The sequence below is a fragment of the Alosa sapidissima genome, chromosome 23, assembly GCF_018492685.1.
Source record: "Alosa sapidissima isolate fAloSap1 chromosome 23, fAloSap1.pri, whole genome shotgun sequence".
Lineage (NCBI taxonomy): Eukaryota > Metazoa > Chordata > Actinopteri > Clupeiformes > Clupeidae > Alosa > Alosa sapidissima.
In genome coordinates, this window is record NC_055979.1 from 16667481 (window position 1) to 16689980 (window position 22500).

General features: G+C 46.2%; 1 protein-coding gene across 1 annotated transcript in view; it reads right to left on the reverse strand.

Moving 5' to 3' along the window:
• LOC121699041 (interleukin-1 receptor accessory protein-like 1-B) overlaps positions 1-22500 on the reverse strand; it is a 257928-nt gene that overhangs the window by 157338 nt on the left and 78090 nt on the right. The window contains 1 exon segment of the mRNA XM_042081640.1: positions 10827-10871. Coding sequence (XP_041937574.1) covers positions 10827-10871 — 45 coding nt within the window.

A 22500-nucleotide genomic window follows, 5' to 3' on the forward strand; every position in this document is an offset into this window, starting at 1 on the left:
ACACACACACACACACACACACACACACAAACAAACACACACACACACACACACACACACACACACACACACACACACACACACACACAGAGAGACAAACACAAACACAAACACACTCACATACCCACAAATGAGTTTAAGCCAACGGCTATCCTATAGCATTAATGCAATAAGACTCTGGCCCACTGCACAGATCATGAATACTCTTCCCTACTAATAACACACAATAACAGCATCCCAGCATAACTATGTGCACAGTAATCCATCTGAAACAACACCTTTATTACCGCTTTTGTAATAACTTGCAGCATAACCATTATTGGATTATTGTGAACATCTGTTCCTCGATTTACTTTTACAGTCTGTACTATTTCACTGGCTTATCAAGTGTCTTACTTGTACATACATGTTGTGGCAATTCTGTGATTCAAATTGCTACATGCTAGGCCCCTTCCAACACACGCAAACACACTAAAGGACTGAGTGGACACTCTACAAGCCCCACCGAGGCTGGACATACTGTATACTGTGGTCTGTCAAGCTACTGCACAATTTATTTTACATATTGATCCGATCCTAATGGAGGGCATAAAAATGTAGATTAAGTGTTGTCACCCCTTCTGTATAAATCCGTCATAACCCCACTAGTATATCTATCCCTTCTCCATTTAAGCCGCTGCTAATGGCAAACTCTTCTCCTCTGGACCCATGGATGACCGTGCCAATAAGCAGAGGGATAAACCTTATTTCTCTAATGACTGCAGTCGTTATAACGCATGTATGCGGGAGTCTTTGATGTGGACAGCGAGACCCGCTTTGCATGGGAAAGAGAAGGGGGGGGGGGGGGGGGGGACGGGACGGATCAATTCCATGAGCTTATGAATGTCGACACTGGGGCCGTGGTATCGGGTTAAGATGGCAAAACGTTTTCAGCTTTTTAGCGCTTTAAAACTCAAGCCCAACACCTTGAATTAAAATAGTATCTGTGTTTGCGGTTAATGAATTGCATGGCAGCGTTGGTGACGTGAGGATAATGACTGCACTGCAAAGTCCTTCCATTTATTTTTGTTATCAGGCCAGTCTTGTAAACAGCTTCTGCTGATTTCCATTTGACAAGCATAGTCGGGGTGTAATGACTTATTTTTTTTTTTTTTTTTTTTTATTAGAATTAATCTGCCTTGCAGCGATTTCTAGCAGATAATTAACTGACACTTTCATCTTCATTCTAAATGGCATGTTCATTAACAGACGGGTGGCCTCTGAAGGGGGGAGGAAATTTTAACGTTTCTTTTAATGGCCGTAAACCAACACATGGAACAATGCTGTTTGGAAGGGGGTAAAAACGATCACTTTCAAGCATGTGGTGTACAGCGAGGCGACGGCTCCTTCCTGGAGGATAGCAAATGGCCCACTGCAGGCAAAGGTAACTGATGTGTGATTGGTCGTGACAGCAGTAGAATGCATACCTTACATTACCCTGGTCTATTCTGGTCTGAGAGTAATGGAGTATGATGGCCTACTAGGAGACACTCACTGACTCACACACATTCGCTGACACACTATAGTTCATCTTCTACATCTCTCTACCAATCCAGCTATCTATCCCTCTATGTATTCATTCCTCTATATATCCATTCCTCTATCTATCTATCTATCTATCTATCTATCTATCTATCTTAATAGGAGTTTATCAATAATTAACTTGAAAGAGAATGATTAGTGACTGGACGGGGACACAGAAAACCTGGCGTTCATTTCGGGGAATCTGTAGCAGTGACTTAACATAAAATATTGCGCAGGACCAAGATTAACAATCGGAATGGTTGAAGTGGAATGTACGGCCATAAATAAGGGAAAATCAAATCGACTCAATCTCATACCTGACGGGGTGAGTTATCTCCCTCTCTCACATGTCCAAAACTCAATATCGGGTAGTGCAGTCCGGTTGTCAGTGCTCCTTAATCTTGCTGTCAGGACAGCAGATATATTTTAAAGAGGATTGCCATATTTTCCCCTTCTTCGCTCGGAATTGCCTGGCCTTTCTTCTCGCTCTAACTCCAGTTCCGTCTTCTTCCTGCCTCATTATCCGGCAAAGGTGCATCTTCCTATTTTGAGGCGCTTTATGGTCAGCCTCTCTCTCTCTCTCTCTCTCTCTGTCTCTACTAACCAAAGGTGAAAGAATGATGGTGAAGTGACAAGTCTGGCGGTTAAGATGGGCCATGAAGGAGAATGCGTCCCGCCGTCTGTTTGAAGCCAGCTTTAAGCAAATTGACCTTGGTGAGTGCTTTCAGGGAATTTGGATATCATTCATAGTCACCTGATATAGAAAGACCTCTACGCAAGTGTGAAGTCTCTCCTTCAACCATCTTTTATCCACATGGAGTAATACAAATAAAATCACCACACATCCGGAGGATATAGATGCTAATATAGCGATTGGATCAAAGATGTCAAAAACACATGACAGCAAGACATAAAGAATATCTTGTGCTTACAATCTGAAACATGGCCTGCACAATCTAAGGGGCATTAGAGAGGAGGCATCTGTGGGAAATGGAGAATTATCTGATTGATCTGGGGGGCAGTCCCATGAGGGATCACAGATGGGGGGGGTGCCTCACCGAAGCCACTGACAGATGGATATTCTGCTCTCTCTCAGCAGGCTTGATGGAGATCCAGACGGGGGGAAAAAAAAAGAAACTGAATCAGCCGTTAAGACAAATGAATATAAATCCCTCAGTGAAGGGTCAAAGTGCAAGCGGCGTAACAGAAGAAAAAAAAAATCACTCGCAGCACAGCGGGGGCTATCTAGAAACGTGACTGTAAATCAAATTAAGCAAGATGAAGTACGAGATGGTGGGAAATGATGTGTACTACTGTGTGTGTAAGGGAGAGAGAGAGAGCGAAACAGAAAGAGAGAGAGGGAAGGAGAGAAAAATGGAGGGAGGGAGAGAGAGGTGGGAGTAAGAGAGAGAGAGAGAGAGAGAGAGAGAGAGAGATAGAGCTAGCTTTTATGATGAAAGAATAGAGATAGAGTCGAGCTGTCCATCACTCCAAAGCACTTTCAGTCCTCGGGTCTTATGGGGCAAAGGAAAAAAAAAAACATGGTAATGTATGCACTTTACCCTGCTCTTGGTAACTTTCCCCTACGCCTTTGTAGGAAAGAGGATTATAGACAACTCTGATGGACAAGTAAGTGTACGTGTGTGAGTGTGGTGTGTGTGTGTGTGTGTGTGTGTGTGTTGTCTGTCTGGCTGAAGCCATCACTGCAGAGTCAACATTAGCACTGCATGACAGCGCATTCAGCCTGATCTTTTCCCCCCACAGCGGCCTTAAGCCGGCAAGGGCCAGCCACACTTAGTAACCATGGCGACAAAATACTAGACCGCGACGTAAGCTGATCAATATCCAAATCTTTAATGAACTTGAAAATGAAAACTCAAAACAGCTCATACTGCTCAACCCCTTCCCCTTTTTTTCTTGGGGGGGCTAAACAGACTGTTATGTAACGGCTAAGAAAGAGAGAGAAAGAGATCCTCATTGAGCATAGAGATATAGATACAGAGAAGGAGTGGGGGAAGAGATAGAGGGAAGAGAGAGAGGGAAGAGAGAGAGAGAGAGAGAGAGAGAGAGAGAGAGAGAGAGAGAGAGAGAGAGAGAGACTTGCATTGCTACTGCAATTGTCTATGATTATGCATTTGCCCTTGAATTACACATGTGCCGTGTAAAATGTGGTTAAATGTGGTGCACTGTGTGCAAGGGAACTGTGGATGAGACCAACCTCCTGTCTTCCTTGAGGGTGCAGGGACTCCAGCTCTACCTACTGCACCAACACACACACACACACACACACGCACACCGACACACACACACACACCTGCCGCCAAACGCTTCATATTTCTCCTGACCTCACCCCACACTATACTGTAGGCTACATTTCTTCAAATCTTCTTTCCCGCACAGTTCATTACCTTCTCCCTCTCTCTCTCCCTCCTTCTCTCTCTCTCTCGCTCTCTGTCTCTCTCTCTCTCTCTCGCTCTCTGTCTCTCTCTCTCTCACTCTCTGTCTCTCTCTCTCTACCTGTCCATCACTCTCACCCTTTTCCTCTCCTACCTTCATTCTGCTGTAGTTCTTTTTCATTCACTCCCCCCTCTCTCTCTCTTTCCTCTCTTTCTCTCTCTCTCGCCTATCCCTCTCTCTTTCTCACCTCAGCCTCAGCCTCTCTCCTGCCCCCCCCCCCCCCCCCCCCCTCTCTATTTGCATATTGCTTGCTGATGAGTGCTTTTCTCTCGTGGCACTGCTTGTTGCCCTGGAGTATTCTTGTCAGGCATCACAACACAATACAAGAGATCAATACAAGAGATGAGAGACTACTGCTCCTTAATGGGAAGATGTCTCCCCACAGGCTCCCTTGCCTCTCCTCTTCCTCCTCCTTCTCCCTCTCCTCCTCATCTTCCTCATCCTCTGTTCTCCTCTCTCCTCCTCTGTTTTTTTCTTCTTCCTTGCTTCCTTTCTCCTTTCCCCCCTCTTCTCATCACCACACCTCTCCTCTCCTCTCCTCTCCTCTCCTCATCTTGCCTCTCTCTCTCTCTCTCTCTCTCTCTCTCTCTCTCTCTCTCTCTCTCTCTCTCTCTCTCTCTCTCTCTCTCTCTCTCTCTCTCTCTCTCTCTCACTCCTTCTCTCGTCTCTCTCATCTCCGTCTCTCCTCCCTACTGATTCCGCTCCTCTCGAGCTTGTTTTTTAAAAAAAAAAAAAAAAAAAAAAGCAAATGAATAAAAAGGAGGCCATGGGTCTCCAGGGGTGCCGATTCTTATATAACATTATAAAAAATTCACACATCACATGTTCTTATTACAGAGCAGGAAAAGGGAGGGGTGGATTGGGAAAGGATTGGTGTGGGGGGGCAATTACGCATTAAAAATAAGCGAGAGAGCAGAGGAGAGGAGAGAGAACCTTCTAAATGTTTCCTCCAATCAGGACGCTGTGTGGGAATGCATGCGCACACAAACACACACACACACATACGCACAAGCACGCAAGGATGTGCGCACGCAGGCAGACAGAGGCAAACGTAAAACAACACAAGATAAGGAACGGCCTCCATGGAGCAGACGCAACTCCCGCTATGCTTTCTCACGCCTGGCAACTCCCCCAACAATTCCCCGTTGGCACACACACACACACACACACACACACACACACACACACACACACCTCCCTTTCCTTTCCCCCAGCAGCCACTAAATAATGTGTGCTGTATCACTCGGGCACAGACTCATTTCTCCTTTTTATTACTTCAGTGAGGTATTTTTCCTCATGAAAAAACAATACGATTACCGTTAAAATGAGCCTGCTTGTGACGCCGCACGCTACCCGCATCATTCATCTCCTACCCAGACGCCCAAGTCGAGCAGTTTGGGGGGTGGCGGGGGAGTGCAAGTGCGGAGTGTTTTTCAAATAAGCCCAAGACTTAACTGTACCTACGATATTGAGCTTTAATGAAAGGCCTTTACTTCTTAATAGAACGGCTTTATTTCTGTTCCAGGTCGCTCAAGAGATGAAACAACTCTAAAATGAACTAGTGTGTATTAAGCTCGCCTCCTCCACCATCAACAGAGCTAATAATCTACCCCGCCCCCCCACCCCCCCACCCACACACACACACACACACACACACACACACACACACACACACACACACACACACTTGAGGCCTTGAGGCTTTGTTCTGGGGTTAGAATGGAGGGGAATAAGGTCCGTCGTAATTATGACAATGGAGTCATCAGATGGTTCCCCTGCCTCAGGATCGGCTGCCTTGTCCGACTGGAAATGGAATACAAAGAATTGAATGTTTACTGTTGTTATTTGGGAAATCAGAGCCATTGTTTGAATTATGAATGAGCAGCAACCCTTGCTTGTCCAATTTTGTCTTTCTGTTTTGTTGTTCTCTCTCTCTCTCTCTCTCTCTCTCTCTCTCTCTCTCTCTCTCTCTCTCTCTCTCTCTCTCTCTCTCTCCCTCTCTCTTCCATTTAACAATCCCTTTTCAAATGTAGTATCTGGTTGTACATCAGGACCACCCTGGATACCTGCGGGGAGGCGCAGGGAGGATCCATGGAATTCACAGAGGCAGACTCAATGTGTTTCAATCTCATCAAATAATCTCTGAGGCCTCCGTGGAGAGAGAGAGAGAGAGAGAGAGAGGGAGAGAGAAAGAGAGATAGTCAGAGGGAGAGAGAGAGATAGTCAGAGGGAGAGAGAAAGAGAGAAAAAGAAGAAACACAAAAGGGGAGATAAGGAAGAAGACAGGATGGAGGGAGGGGGGAGAAGGAGAGGGATGGGGGGGGTTGGCAAGGAAGGTGGGGGCAGATAAAGGTCAGAGGTCAAGATATCCTCCTTTTCGGCCTTTCATAACCACTTTACCTGTTATGTTTATATCCTCTCATAAAAACCGGATTAGAAATAGTGCACTGTCAAGTTTAAGTATCTCGTCTGTGTCCCTCGCCTCGTTCTGGTGGCAACAGCAGCAGCAGTAACAGCAGCAGCGATACCAGCGATGGCAGTCATTTGGAAACCGCACATGTGAAACAAGGCAAATGGAAAAAATAAAAAAAATGCATATTAGAAAAGCTTCCCGGCTTCGAAGCCAATTAGTGAATGGCGCAGCATTTCCAGAGGTGTTGAAACAGCAGTCCACCCCTGCACTGGTGTCAGTGTAGCCGACAGGCTGACATCATTACTGGGCCCCCACGTTGTCGCTTGCTCAAACACACACACACACACACACACACACACACACACACACACATGCAAATGCACACACACACATACATACTGACACACACACAGACACACACACATACACACACAAAAATGTGCACACACACACACACACACACACACACACACACACAGAAAGCACTGGCCAAACTAGGTCAGGCGGAGGGGTGGAGAAAGAGACACAAATGGCCAGTCCAAGTTTCCACGAGGGAATCAAACATGCGCTCCTCGGCTTGGGAATAAAAAAAAAGAGAAGAACAAACAGGGGGCTCCAAAAATGGCCGCCGACACAACCAAACCCTGGAGGGCGGCTGAGACAAAACATGGCAAATGAAGCATTTCGCAATCGGCCAGATGCTGGAGGGGGAGGGCTTTATACCGGCTGCCTTTTCCCAATCCATTTTTCCCTTTCTCTTTGGGAACTAAATTCCGAATTCCATGCCAAAAAATCAAGGCATTCACATCAAAAAACACATCCGTGTTACAAATCTCCAACAGAGAGTGCCGAGTCTTGGAGAAAGAGAACAAAAACAAGCTAAATAACATGTTTGCCTTGCCAAGACGTCGAACTTTATCACTACAAACTCTTTCACTCAACTTGAGAGCAATTTAGTGCTTCTGTGCCCCCTCTGCAGTGTACTTTTAAGAATATTCATCTCATGGTTTTCTGTCAGATGTTCTTTTACAGAGTATAATTCTCTTTGTGCACTGGTACTGTAGATAATCATCCTAATTTACATTTGGCACAAGCTCAACATGTTTATTTATTTATTTTATTCCATTCTTATTTAACAGCCGTATACAAAAAGCAAAATAATATATACCCCCCCCACCCTCACCACACACACGCATGCGCACACGTACACGCATGCACACGACACAGGTACACACCATCACCCATCACAACATCTCCAGCTCATTCCCTCTTATCAAAATGGCATTTTCTTTCCTTCAACGTGCCACATGCACGTTAGCGTTCCTTTTCCCTCTCCTCTCTAGCTAATCTTTCTCTCTCTCTCTCTCTCTCTCTCTCTCTCTCTCTCTCTCTCTCTTCCTCTCCCATTTGCGGGACTAATGCTGGTGGCAATTGGAAGAGGAGCAGGCCAACATGTGAGGGTTGGATTAATTAAGAGTGCTTCAGACAGCTGCTTCCTGTATCTGAGGGCTGTGGCGGTGGCGCGTTACATAAGTTATTCATCACAAAAAATAATAATATAAAAAAAAATAACCCACTCCGTCTGCCTCGCAACGCTTATTTCGGTGAGTGAGTGGGCCCAGCCGATCACGTACCAGGGGTCAGGCTGGAAAAAGCTGGCCATTTATATTTCGCAGTATGGTTCATTTGGAAGGCGCCAAGCTCAAGCTTGGCAGACATCAATCGCCAGGCGAGGTCTGTCTGCTAACAGGCCCGATGCAGAGGAGAGAGGAAACGAGCAGAAGGAGAAGCGAAGTGACTGAAGTTATGGAGTGGGTAAAGACACAGACGTTGAGAGAGAAGAAAGGAAAATAGCTTTGTGTGTGTGTGTGTGTGTGTGAGAGTTTATTCATCTATCTGAGTGTGTAGTGTAGAAATATCTTTGCTATCATCACCATCCGTCATCTGTTATTTCCTTGCACTGTTTATTTTTTTCTGAGGTGGGGGTGTATGAACATAAGAGTACTCCCTTATAAGTCTAATGAGTGTGTCTGTGTGTGTGTGTGTGTGTGTGTGTGTGTGTGTGTGTGTGTGTGTGTGTGAGACAAGGCCACTGGCACGTGCTAATGATGCTCGAGTACAAAAGCATCCTCCTCCCACCGTGACCTTTACGGCTAGCTGGACCAAAGCGTCCGCGTGTTGCGGCACTCTACAACGCGGTGTGGCGTGGCGCGGCGGGTCGTGGCGTGGCGCGGCGCTGAGAGGAGAGGAGTAGCGCCGGCACGAGGCCTCCCGCTGCAGCCTAACTAACAAATCAAACCGCAGGATTCCTTTGGCTCGCGCTGCTCAGGCGCAGCAACGGGAGCCATCTGGCATGGAAGTTTGTTATCTTGTAATTAGCGTGTCAAACTGACACAGTGTTATGTGCAAGCACATTCCGACATTTAAGTTCAAGAGACATTTAACTCGTACACATAGTTCAGATCATATGACAGAATCTCCTGTCAGCGGGACAGCTGATGTATTTATCATGCTTAATATTTGTGGAGTTTCTAAAAAAAAAAGTAACATTACTGTCAATGTCATCAAACTGTCATAAAACATTAGTAAGAAGCAGTTTCAAATGTGGGTCATTTGCTGTTGATCATTGTCACGGGGGACACTTTTTTAGTTGTGTTTTTTTTCTTTTGAGGGGGGGCATTGATTAATATAGAATAATGAATTAAATAAAGACTTATCAAATGACAGCACACATGATACTCAAGGGGCAAATTCCTCATCCCTCTCTCTCTCTCTCTCTCCCCCTTCTCTCTCTCTCTCTCTCTCTCTCTTTCCAGGTCCCCTGAGGAGCCTGAAATCTCCAGTGAAAAGATCTGTGGGTCTCCACTGAACAGAAAACAAACCACACGCTGCCATCACTGATCCAGCAGCAGCCACCAGCATCCTGCACAGCTCTAGTGGCCAACCATGTTAATGAGAAATCAGAAATTAATTAAGATTAAAAACCCCTGTCCCCAAGGTGAAGGACTTGATTATTGTTGTGTCATGTAAATCTTCCCTAATCCTTCAAAAAATGGAAGAGCTGGCCAAATGTGCCTTGTTTTTTGTCGTCCCCAACGTGCCAACTGTGAACTGAGGATTTTGTTTCTATAAGCGATAGCGTGGATTCCGCTGAAAATGGTAGAGTGGAGCATTCGACTCTAAAAGGGCAGAACCGTGAGGTCTTCAACTTCAATTCTATCCCACTATTGTGAGGCATCACGTTTTCCCTTCAGATGGGCTGAATTTCTGAGAGACACTTGAGGGCTACACCTTCATTCAGAGGCCCCTCTCACCTGCCTCTGAGGCTAAATGTAAGTTGACACTTCTGTGGAAAGCTTCTAGGTGGGGCTCACCGCTGTTGCTGCACTGGAGGTGTTAAGTGAGGTCGCTGGGAAAACGAGTCGGGACTGTGGGTGGAAACAAGGCGACAGACGGTCAGGAGCTCTCTCTCTCTTTCCCTCTCCTTCTCTCTCATCCTCTCTCTCTCTCCCTCCCTCTCTGTCTCTACCCCTCTCTCTCTCTCTCTCTCTCTCTCTCTCCCTCCCTCTGTCTCTATCCCTCTCTCTATCTCTCTCTCTCTCCCTCCCTCTCCCTCTCATTTGCTGCCAAGTCTCAGTCCTAGAGAGTGTGTGTGTGTGTGTGTGTGGGGGGGGGGGGGGGTGTGTGTGTGTGTGTGTGTGTGTGTGTGTGTGTGTGGGGGGGGGGGGGGGGGGGGGAGTGTGTGCTGGAGTAGGGAAGGAGGGGCGCGGTGCCCATAGGTGTCACAGCCGATTACCGCAGGCTTCAAAACACCGCGTTAGCATCCCGTCCTGCGCCACGTGCCCCGTGTCTGCCGGAGTGGCGGACATGATGGGTGCCACAGGTCATCTGGCTGAGGTGTCGCGCCTCCTTAGCGTCTGATGCTCTGACCTCGGCTGTTCTCGGCCCGTCTTCTCCTCGCCAGGGAGAAGATGTAGGAAAGAGGCATGACCCGGCTGGAACATCACGGCGAGGACTACAACCACGAGCCATCATTCTTCTGCTACTACCAGGGCACTGAGTGACAAGCTAATGGCCAATCATAGTGACAAGTTCAGGGGTGTTTTGAAGGGCAATCACATTCCCTCAACCAAACCACATGGCTGCCCAAAGTACAGTATCGTATGAAAAAACGAACAGTCTGTAGGCCAAAGCTGTTAATGCACAAGCGCAAAATAACAGGCTATATGGGAATGCATTACATGGATTTAAACGACAAACACACACACACACACACACACACACACACACACACACACACACACACACACACACACACACACACACACACACACACACAGACATGCATGCCTTTCATGTGTGCACACATATAACCATACATCCTTTTACATACCTCTGGGGCCGAGGTTCAAAAGGAGGTCTGCCCGAGCGCCTGCCCCTACAGTGGCAAAAGAATAAAATAAAATAAAAATATAATAAAATAAAACCATGCCCAGGTCACTGTGACACCACAGCGCCATTCTCTGTCATAAATAAAGAATGAATAGATGAACACTGGCTTGGAGGCAAGCCAAGCAGCCTCCTGCAAAAACAAATAAACAACGAAAGCAAAATAAAAAAAAACAAAAACAAAAAAACAGCAGTGTTATTGTCAGGCCCCTCTATTTGGCCCTTATTTCTATTTATTTATTTATTTATTTTCTCCCCTCCTTTTTCCCATCCTGTAAGGGGTTGAGCCTTGTTCCTACTGATATCAACACGCTGCAGTAATGTACCCCAGCAAATATATGAAGTAGTAAAAGTTGACTCCTGATAGATGCTGAGGGATACAGCGTGCACTGGGGACCCAGATTAGTGCCGACTGCAAATAGGGTCCGAGGACTTTGTCAGCACGTCTAAGATCCATTAAGGGGCTTTTATGAGCAAGAGTATCAGTGGGCATTAGAATTAGTTATTTTATAGCAGTGGTAGTAATAAAGTAGAGAAGGGAAATTATTAGCGTTTGAAGCGATGGCGACATTTCTGAGGTTCAGCAAAGGGGATGGGGGATGGGGTGTGTGGCATGGGAGAGCCCATTTATGTCCCATGATGCATTGCAGCTAATATCAGAGAAAACAGGTGCAGTAGACGAGCTGCATATCCGTGCCAGGCATCTAGACTATATATTGTTTAATATTTGTTTGGGTGGAGAGGAACAGTTGAAACTCGTTTCCTAGCAGATTGGTATTCATCTGCTTTGCATCGGTTGTATTAACCGGGAGAACATGAATCATGTTGAATATGCATGCTCCCTGTGTACATATTCCATGCATGTATGTATGTATGTATGTATGCATGCCCACATGTACATGAGAGTATGAAGCCATGTGTTCTTTGAGCATTGAGTCTCTTTGAAGTGAAATGTCAGTTGAGGGGAAAATGTATTTGATCACACTCTTGGTAGCACCATTGCTTTATTGTTTTGTTTTTTCACACCCCACTCCAGAACAGGAACTCTTTGTCTGTGGAACGGATATGAAGCGAAGCAACAAAGGAGACTATAAGCAGGATATCTGTGATCTAACGAGAAGGGTGAGCGAGTTCTAACAGAATTCTTGGAATTCTTTCATGCGCATCTCTCAATTTTACATCACCCTCCCTATCCCTCGGGGCAACTACAGTGCTCCCTTTAAAAATAATAATAAAAATAAATAAATAAATAAACAATACATAACTTTAAATGTAAAATATGAACTCCAAAGGAAATGTGGGAAGACAGGCTAGCAAACTCACCAAATGAAAAAAAAAAAAACATAGCGCAATTCCCCCGACTTCATGAAGTGATCCAAAACACCAGTATTTGCATTTCTCTGAGGGAGATGCATCATTAACATGCTACAGATATGGAAACTATGCCGTTTGTTCCACTTGCATAACTCTACCAGTTGTAGTGCCCACAAAGAGCTACTTCAGGACAATGGTGCAGACAGCGTGAGAACAAAAAAAAACATACACTGAAAGGTTACAGCATAGGCAGCAACTCAGATGAGTGGTTTCAGTGCACAGCAATCCCATAATCCCAAAGGGACTTTAGCCCCTTGTTTACAGTTGGTGTACTTAAAAAAAAAAAATTAAAACAATGTGTATTTTTGCTCTCCATGAAGCAGTCAATCTAATCCACCCAGATTTATCACCATAATATTATTGAATATAATTTCCACTTCGTATTAGAGAGATTGTGACCTGCATATAAACAGTAAAAGCTAAAATGCACAATTGTGTTTAAATGCGGAGGGTAGGTCACCCAGGGCAAATCTCTGTTATGCTTTGAGGGAAAAAAGGATCAAAATGTTCAGCAATAGAGAATGTCTAGTCTTAAACCCACCCAGCGACCCATATTATTCACCTGTGCCCTTGCACAAAAAAAAAAAAAGAACCTGAGGTTTTTCCAATTTTAAAAAATCCATTTGGAAACCAGTTGGACCTTATTATACTTTTGGGGCTAATCCTTTAGGAGTTCGCTCAAAGGTGCTATGGGGTATCTCACACCTAATAGAATGCTGAGGGGACACTGTAATTGCACTGGACTTTTTTTAGTGGCTGTACCTATTCCAAGAGCAAAATGGTATGTATGAGCTTTTTGGGCCTGTTCTTCTCTTGATGGATGGGGAGAAACTCTGATGTGGGCACGAGAGAAACCCTCATCTAGTTGACAAGACCTTCACAGAAGCCCTCAAGTATGCATCAAAGGGCTGATATATACAGTGCAATGCATGTCTCATACTGCCCAGAAGGTACCATCATAAGGTACCATGACGCTAAACTGCAAAACCACTACAATCTTAGCAGCCATCAACAAAAGAGGCGAAGAGAGAGAGAGAGAGAGAGAGAGAGAGAGAGAGAGAAAGAGAGGGAGAGAGGAAGAGTTCCCTGTACGAGAAGAGTGTATCAAACCAATTTACCTCAAATTGTATGTTGTCCAGCGAAAGCCACTGGAGCACATTTCACTGTGTAGCTACACCAAATAGAATATTTAACACAGCAGCCTTTGATACGAGGGCAGCCTTTCAAAACGTTCCAGCAGCCACCTATATTTTAAGTCGCTTAATATGATACACCAAAGCAAATTGAATAATATAGTTCTTTATATTCTATTCAATGGCGGGATTTAGTCAATGTTTAAGGCCAGAGATAAAAAATGGACCTTTAAAAGAGGAGAAAAAAAGAAATATTTATTCTTAAAGGGACATACTCAAAGAGGTAATGCATGTTTATCAGTGATAAAATTATACATGTTTCTTCAGCTGTAACTATCTTGCACATCTTAATAATTGAAATACTCCCAAGCGCAACCATGTCAAGCTTAGCATGTAAGTAACACAGATCCTATGCAGACATGCTTCACACTAAATTAACTCTACAGTATCTGATAATGATGTGCAGAGAGAGGCAGAGAGTGAAGTGAACTTATAACCTTGTGCCACTGCCACTGACAAGATATAAAGAATGTTCAAAAATAACATAGATTAGCACTAGCATCTTTGCTATTTCATGAAATACAGCTATAAGCAAACAGAAACATTTTGGTAAATGAAACATAAATATGGCGACCTCCGTCCACCAGTATGGTAGACATGCAAGTTTATATGGTACATTCACAACCTCATCCAGCTAACTAACTGTTGGGATGTAAAAACTGACATATTAACCTACATTTTAGCTACACCAAAGCACTATTTTCCAAAATAACCAGCTAAAAGGGTGGAGGGGAAAAAAAATAAAGACTGAAATTCCATTGATTTGTCATTTCACCGCATCCGTCTCCCCATTCCTCTCCACAGCACCACTAAGACCCAATGAATACATTCTTTTTCTGCACATGAAGAGCCAGGGCGCACGCACCAAGCTGAATCCATTAGTCTTGCCATGTCTCAGTGACTCCTCTGTCTGCTCGCTCTACATGCAAAAGCACCGTTGCCGCCGCCAACGCCACCGCGCACCTTCGCACCGGGACACCACACAGCACACAGGATTCAGATATGAGGACCCTGCGGTCCAAAGACGGAGGGGCAGAGAGCAATCTTGCAGAAAGGCTAATAAAAAGGCGTTTTTGGGGAATAAGGGACCGGAGCTTCGCATTGTGCCGAGGAGGGGATTGAGGTCAACTGAGAAAGGGCTGTGTGTGTGTGTGTGTGTGTGTGTGTGTGTGTGTGTGTGTGTGTGTCGGCAGCCAAAGCGCCTCGATGCGGGTTCCAATTCATCACATTTTGGAGAGGTCATGCATTTGGCTGGCACACCCCAGCCAGAGTGTAAAATATATTAAATTATATGAAATGATATTAAATGATTGTGGTATTAGCTTTTTTTAATATCCCCATACTAAAACTGTGTTCAACTGAAACACGGTACATGTCCAATGCACGTCAATGCATGGATCCAGTAAAATACGCATTTATGCCTACAGTATGCAGGAACAAGAGGAAGTGGAGGTTAAAATGGGGATAATTCAAGAGGAGATGGCTACTATGGAATGTTCCAGTGCTAAGTGGAAAGATTGACTGTGTCTTCATCAACCCCCTTCCGCCTTCCCCAACATTAATTCTCCTTACGAAAATGACATGTCTTCAAACATCATTAGCAAAGGTTCCACTTCCTCTTTCCTTTCCATCCCCCTGCCACGTGCACACACACACACACACACAAACACACACACAAACACACTGGGAAGTAATGTAGTGTATCGTCTCTAATATGCTTTTTTGGGGGGAGAGAATAGTGTAAACTACAAGCTCTAGGCTGATTAGGAATAGTGAATGCACGCTGAGAATATTGAGCGAATGATTATTTTTGGAGCATGCCCTGTTGCTATCTGGAGTATGGAAAACACTAAATGGAAGGCTTTTGGCGGAAGCGGGCTCGGCTGAATTAGCTCACAAGCAAAATCAATTACGAGTTCCTCTTCCATTTGTTAAGCTGACTGACTCGCATGTGTTTCTCTGTCGGGAGGCTGGGAGATTGAGTGGGGAAAGGAAGGTGGGCTTGTGTTGTGTGTGTGTGTGTGTGTGTGTGTGTGTGTGTGTGTGTGTGTGTGTGTGTGTGTGTGTGTGTGTGTGTGCACAGAGAGGGGTTTGGGCTGGGTGGCTATGGTGTGGCAAGAACAAACAGTTCTACACTCCCCAGTGCCTTGCTAACTTTCTTAAAAAAGTTGAATGTTTTACACCTGCATCCAGAGACAGGACCATTTTTAGATGAACAAAAAAAAGTGTGTGTGCTATTTGTGTTGCTAAAACGTTTTTCTCCAAGGCTGAAAAATTGCTGTACAGTTGTTAGCCAAAGGACGGTCAAAATGGGAGCCATAAGAGCCCTTGAATACGATTTCAACAAGCCTCTCTTTTTTTCCGCTTAAAGAAAAATTGTGTGAGAGCTGTTTCTCTTCTGCTGCTTGCTCCTGACATTAACCTTGCTCTGACATATCTGCGCCTCAAGTTCGGGCGAGCTCTCTCTCATGCTGCTGTGGTGGGGCACTATCTTTCCCCTCCCAACTGGCTTTTCTCTGTATCCTCCTCTAACCATCCCACCCTCCACCTGCACCACCACCATAACCCCATCCTAACCCTCACTCCCAACCTCCAGCCCAGTTTCAGCTCTCTCCACCTCAGCAGAGTGGAGCATTAGTGGGGCTTCTGTGAGCCTGCTCGAGTCCCAGGGTGGTGTGTTTTTGGTGAGGGCTGGTTATTGGTGAGCGAGAGAGAGAGAGAGAGAGAGAGAGAGAGAGAGAGAGAGAGAGAGAGAGAGAGAGAGCAGTGGGAGGCAAATGGCTGCAACAGACCGTGCTGTTTACCAGGGCAGCAGTGCGGTGCCTGTGTGTTCAACTCGGGTGGAGGAGGAGAGCCATGTGAGCATGTGTGTGTGTATGTGTGTGTGTGTGCGTGTGTGTGTGTGTGTGTGTGTGTGTGTGTGTGTGTGTGTGTGTGTGTGTGTGTGTGTGTGTGTGTGCTGGGAGGGGGTGGGTGGGTGGGTTTGTGGAGATGGGGCTGTGGAGATCTTGAAAGAAATGTTACACATTCCGCTGTCTGCTGCAGTCTTTTTAATAATTAACACCAACTGTATCTCTCTCTCGCTCTCTCTCTCCCTCCTCTGTCTAGCTGTGGGGATTGCTACATTAAAAATGCTGCCACAAAGAGAAGAAAAACTTGAAGAATGAAACTCTTGTTGCACTCTTCCCAGATATTTTAACTCCTATCTTTTTTGGGGGCAATTTTTGCATATGCTATTTTGCATCATCCTATTTCTCCCAATTCCACTGGTGAATGAGCACAAATGCAAAGAACTATTCCACTGTATACTACAGGATGTTAGTCCAATCCTGGCACCAATGGCACATGAGTGAGGATCGCAGTGTGGATTTAGAGCCCCAACCCAGGAACTATCCCACTGCATCAATAACTGCTGCAGTCTGAGCTCAAAAGGCGTGTTACCACTGACAGGCTTTCGCAGGGTGAAACATTAACGTTCGTGCTAATATAATTAGCATGCTGATTTAAAAACGGGATATGCCGCCATTGTGTGGGTTTGGATTGGTTAGAATTGAATTTGTATTGTGCTATCAACTGTCGGAGGATGCCTCATCTGTGCGATTTTTAAATAATGCATCTTGTTCCAGTAGTGCTTAGGCTTCTCGTTGGAGATTCACATTATGACAAATGTATGGAAATGAGCAAACGCATGGAGAGGAAAATAGGACAAGTACTGTCTGCTTCATCTGCGACAAACTCCACTGCACAAGTCCCATGTTCCACTCCATTAAGACAACACAGATGTATTCACCTGTTGTGTGCTTTATTGTTTCGTAAATATAGTCGCATGGTGCATGGCTTAGCATGTATTTTTAATGATCAAAGGATTTCACTGCCATCCCTCCTCTAAAAGCTATACACCCCACCGTGTGTCAACAACAAGCAGTTGCTATGCAACTAGTAATGTTTATGCAAGGGGGAACAAATAGCGGTTGCTCGATCTTATTTTTACACACTTGAGATAAGCGACGGAAGTCTGTGACTGAGCTCACAGCAGGAATGTTGAATCGACTGAGGATCGAGACATCTTTTTTTTTTAGAAGAAGAAGCGGCCCAGAAAATATCTGTTTCATAGAAGTCATTAACCGTGACCCCCCAGGCCTTGGGCACCCACACAGAGTTTCTCATCAGCTCTGGCTCAAATGAGCTCCGGTGCTTTGAGTCTCTGCCCTGCATCCTGGCTCTACATACCCCCCCCCCCCCCCCCCACACACACACACACGCACACACACACACACACATACGCACACACACACACACATCTCTCTTCCCCCTACCTGACTACAGCCAACGAAAGGGCCAGGAAACCCAAAGGAGATGTGGCTGGAGGGGAAGGGGTCTGTACTGTCTTGCCCCCCCACCCACCCTACCCCACCCCGTTGGATGAGGCAATCTCTCACAGACACCGTGTGGGCCGAGCATCCAGGTCCCCAGCTGAAGATTAATGGGAGTCGGCCAGGCCTTAAGTCCTCTCCAGGCGGGAGGGCTCTCAGCCTCAGCAACAGCAACGCCGCACAGCAGAGAATGATACTGGAGAGCTCTGTAAAGAGTGTGTGTTTGTGTGTGTGTGTGTGTGTGTGTGTGTGTGTGTGTGTGTGTGTGTGTGTGTGTGTGTACATGTGTGTGTGCGTGTGTGTGTGTACATGTGTGCGTATGTGTGTGTGTGTGTGTGTGTGTGTGTGTCGGTGTGTGTCTGTGTGTGTGTGTGTGTGTGTGCTGGGGGGATGCTATGTGTGAGTATGTGAAGCCAAGATCCATCTACTGTACCCTGACTGTGCTTCCTGTTTCTGTGTCCTTCACTCCCTTTCTCTCTCTCTTATTTTGTGAATACTCAATCACAATACTATTGTAACACACACACACACACACACACACACACACACACACACACACACACACACACACACACACACACACACAATGCCCCATGCCAGAGAAGTGCGAGAGACAGATGTTACTCTGCGAGCCAGTGGTTACCTCTCGCTGCTGCTTACTGAACACCAGGCGAGGGAAGCCCAAAAGCTGTCAAAGAAATCATTAAAAGGCATGGGCCGCATGGAGCCAAATATGTTAATGGCATGGAAATAAACCCAGCGAGCAGTGGCCTGCTCGCATCCATACTCATAAAGCCCCCCGCCCCTTCTTCTCCACACTCCTCCTGAGATAGCTGGAGCCAACATATGTTGGGCATAAATGAACGTGCATTCGGGCGGACGACCTTGGATTCCAACACACAGCTGGCAGCGTTAAACTTCACCTTTCCCCCCGGCGGCCTTTGAACTAGGACGTAATTCTAATTGACACATTTAACAGGGGTCGAGCAGAAGGCATCAGCTCAGACCCGTTTAATCAATCAGCGAGTGATCATCAAGCAGATGGACGAAAGAAACTTGTTGATGGATCAGTCATTACGGGGAGGGGGCTAGGGGGGTGCGGTGGAGGGCGGGGGGTAGCTGTGACGCTGGTGTCCCTGCAGTCTGGCAGAGCTCTCCCAGGAGACGGAACTACATTGTCACTATTTTCATGTTTCATTAGACTAAAAGCTGCTGGGCTGTTCGGTGCTCAACTGTTCGAAGGACTGAAAATATGGACTCTGAATGACTGGACGACTCTACAGTGCATCTGGTTCTCGAAGTCTAATTACTGTAATTCAATTACAGATCTTTTCCTGGTCAAAGAATGTTAGACTACATTAGACTCAACCCACCGTGCCAGTTTCTAAATCAGTGCTTTCACAGAGCATGCTGTGGATGGTAGCCGGGTAGGTGATACACAATCTCTAAACAAGACATCGTAATAGAATGCAGTTCCTTGTGGATATTTTGCATCCTTGTCTTTCAGTATTGTCAGAGGCTACAATCCAAAAGAGTCCATTTACTTTGACATGTAACCACTTGCATATTTGAGCCATTATCTATGACTGGGGTGGCAGGACACAATTCCGCTTTATGATTCTGAAAACACATTTGTCTCAATCTGCATGAGTTTGAGAAATTCATTCAAATCGTTGGGTGGTCAGCAGTGCACACAAACAGACTATAGAAAGTAGGAGAAAAAAACACAGTGTGGCACAGAAAACAGATTTGCGGTATCATGTACGTGCCTGAAATGCAATGTGTGCACATGAGAGGCCTGCTGTTGCAATCACTAGATTGTTGTCCCTCCTCACGTCTCTCCTCTGCATCATAAACACATTCTTCTACGGCCTGCAATTTTTCCCCCAGTCACATTTCCACCTAGTTGAGGGCTAAACACACACACACACACACACACACACACACACACACACACACACGCAAACACACACACACACACACACACACACACACACACATACACGCAAACACACACACACACACACACACACACACACACACACACAAACACACAAACACACACACACACACACACACACACACACACACACACACACACACACACGCAAACACACACACACACACACACACACACACACACGCGCGCGCACACACGCACACACACACACTTCCACCTACAGTTGAGAGCTACACACACACACACACACACACACACACACACACACACAATAACCACACACACCTCCCTCCTTGAGTCCATCCTTCAGTCGGGGCTGATTTTGCAGGCCTGGCCCATGATTGCTGAAGTGAGGCAAGAATTAAACAGGAGAAGCAAAGTAAAGGTCACCAGCAGTGATGAACTTCTCAGGTCAGGTAGCATCAAATTGAACATTGATCACCCCCGGAGAATGGATCAATCCTATTAGGCCGACGTCTGCTCTTAATACACCCATTTGTCTATGGTACAGAGCCTCTCTGATGTCAGTTAACTGAGAATAATACCACCCACGGATGTGTGTACACCAATTGTCCGGCAGTAAATGAAGCTTGCAGACACACTTGCTTTTCTTTTTTATTTTCCTTTTTTCTCTTTTTTCTCTTTCCATTCACACCATCACGCACCCTACCAGACACACACAAACTATTCGCGGCTCACCGTTTCTAAGGGTTAATGGGGCCTTAAGTGCTGCATTTGGATTCCTTCCACTCTGCAAAAGGTTTGGCAGATAAATATTTTATTTTGCATTTAATTGCAGTTTATGGCCTGAAGCGGATCACTAGACAAACTCTAATATGATTTCTAATGGTTATTGTCTCTCTGTATTCATTTATATGTGTACTGTACATACAGTGTAATAAAATAAAATAAATACATACTTTATTTTTTTCTTACATACTTTTGTGAACATCTGGTGCAGCAAGAGGCACAGAGATGCAAACAGCAGCACCCATGGGAGCTGTTCTCTCCCCCCTCCTCTCTTGTTCCAGATGATATATGTCCTTGGAGCCCATACGATTATGACAATACAGCTGTGATGGTGCATCGTGGGTAGCTGAAGAGTGGCATGTTTGCAGTAAAGAACAGACGAGGCAGAGCTATTAGCCCCCTATGGTGCTATTTGAGTTCTGCTCCCCGATCCCACTCTTTGCTGCCTTTCGCTTGTCTAACTGCCTAACTGTGACCCTGAGGGGACACCTATGAGCCTATAGGGGCCAAGGGGAGGGGAGGATGAGGGAGAAAGAGGGAGAGGGAGGAGGGTGGGTTCCCATGGTGAGGCCTGGAAGCTCTGGAAGCTCTGGGGTCCAGTGATGGAGACAGTGGCCTTGACTTTATCTGCTGCATGTTTTTGGAGTGCTGCATTCATCAACTGAGCGAACTATGACTCTCTGTTTGTTATTTACTGAAGCCAGGGAGGAAGTGAGAGTGTGAAAGAGAGATGGAGAGGAGGTGAGGGACAGAGTGGGGGTTGGAGGGTGGTGGATCGTGATGTATAGATCCAAGAAAGAAGCCCAACAGACACACTCTCAGAGCATCCAACAGTATCCTTCAGAACAATCGACTGACCAGATGGAGAAAAAGAACCCCGTCTCCCCAACACACACACGCACACACGCACACACACACACACACACACACACACACACACACACACACACACACACACACACACACACACACACACACACTGCACCAGCCAAGGACCTTTTCAGTCAGAACATCTCCTGCAGGTGCACAGCTAGAGACTTGCATCACAAGGAATACATCCAATCAAAAAGCTGAATTGATTTGTGGATGCGCACAGAGTGTTGCCCCATCTCCATGCGCCATGAGGTGGAAATCAGAGCATTGAAACAGATATCATGTTCAATTAATCTCTGCAGATTACAGTCGGAGCGGAGAGCTGCCACGATGCTAGCCGCCGCGCTACGCTACGTTGGAGCTTTTGACTTTGAGCAGAAACAGCAGTCTCCCTCTGTCTTCTCCTTGCTCTTCCTCCTCCTCCTCCTCCTCCTCCCCTCCGTTTGCGATGGGCTAATAGCCGAGTTTATGTATTCCCCGCGTCTCCAGCCCGAGACGTTTCTCTCACATTATGTTCCAAGTTATCGCTTTCAGACTAAATTTGCCAGTTGACATTTTGGACCCTCCGCCAACAGGACTTCATGGCTTGAGAAGGAGAAGGAGATGGAAGGGTGGGGGTGAGGGTGGAGGAGGGAGAGAAAATTCCCCTGAGCGATACTTTCATCAGCAAACTGTCTGTCTTGACCTTCCCGCCGCTCCTCAAACAATCGTGGCTGGCGCGAGGAACATGGGTAAACTCGTCGCTCCCCAATCTCTCGGCTATCAAAAGATACACGGATGCAATTTCTCTGCCCGCTACGTGCCAACTGGAGAGGTGGTGGTATGCGTGTGTGTGTGTGTGTGTGTGTGTGTGTGTGTGTTTGTGTGTGTGTCTGATTGTGTGAGTGTTTGTGCGGATGTGTGCCCGCAGGGGAAACTGGCATCAGGTACAGCTTTCTCCCCCGTTGCCCATCTTCCTGTCGTCGCTGCTGCCAACGCCATCGCCGTCCGCCGTCGCCCCGACACAACCACCCCCATTTTTCCATCACCGCCACTGCCCACTACAACCGCCGCCGCCGGCGTCGCTGCTGCCCCGAGCGTGACTCTCCAGCTTCT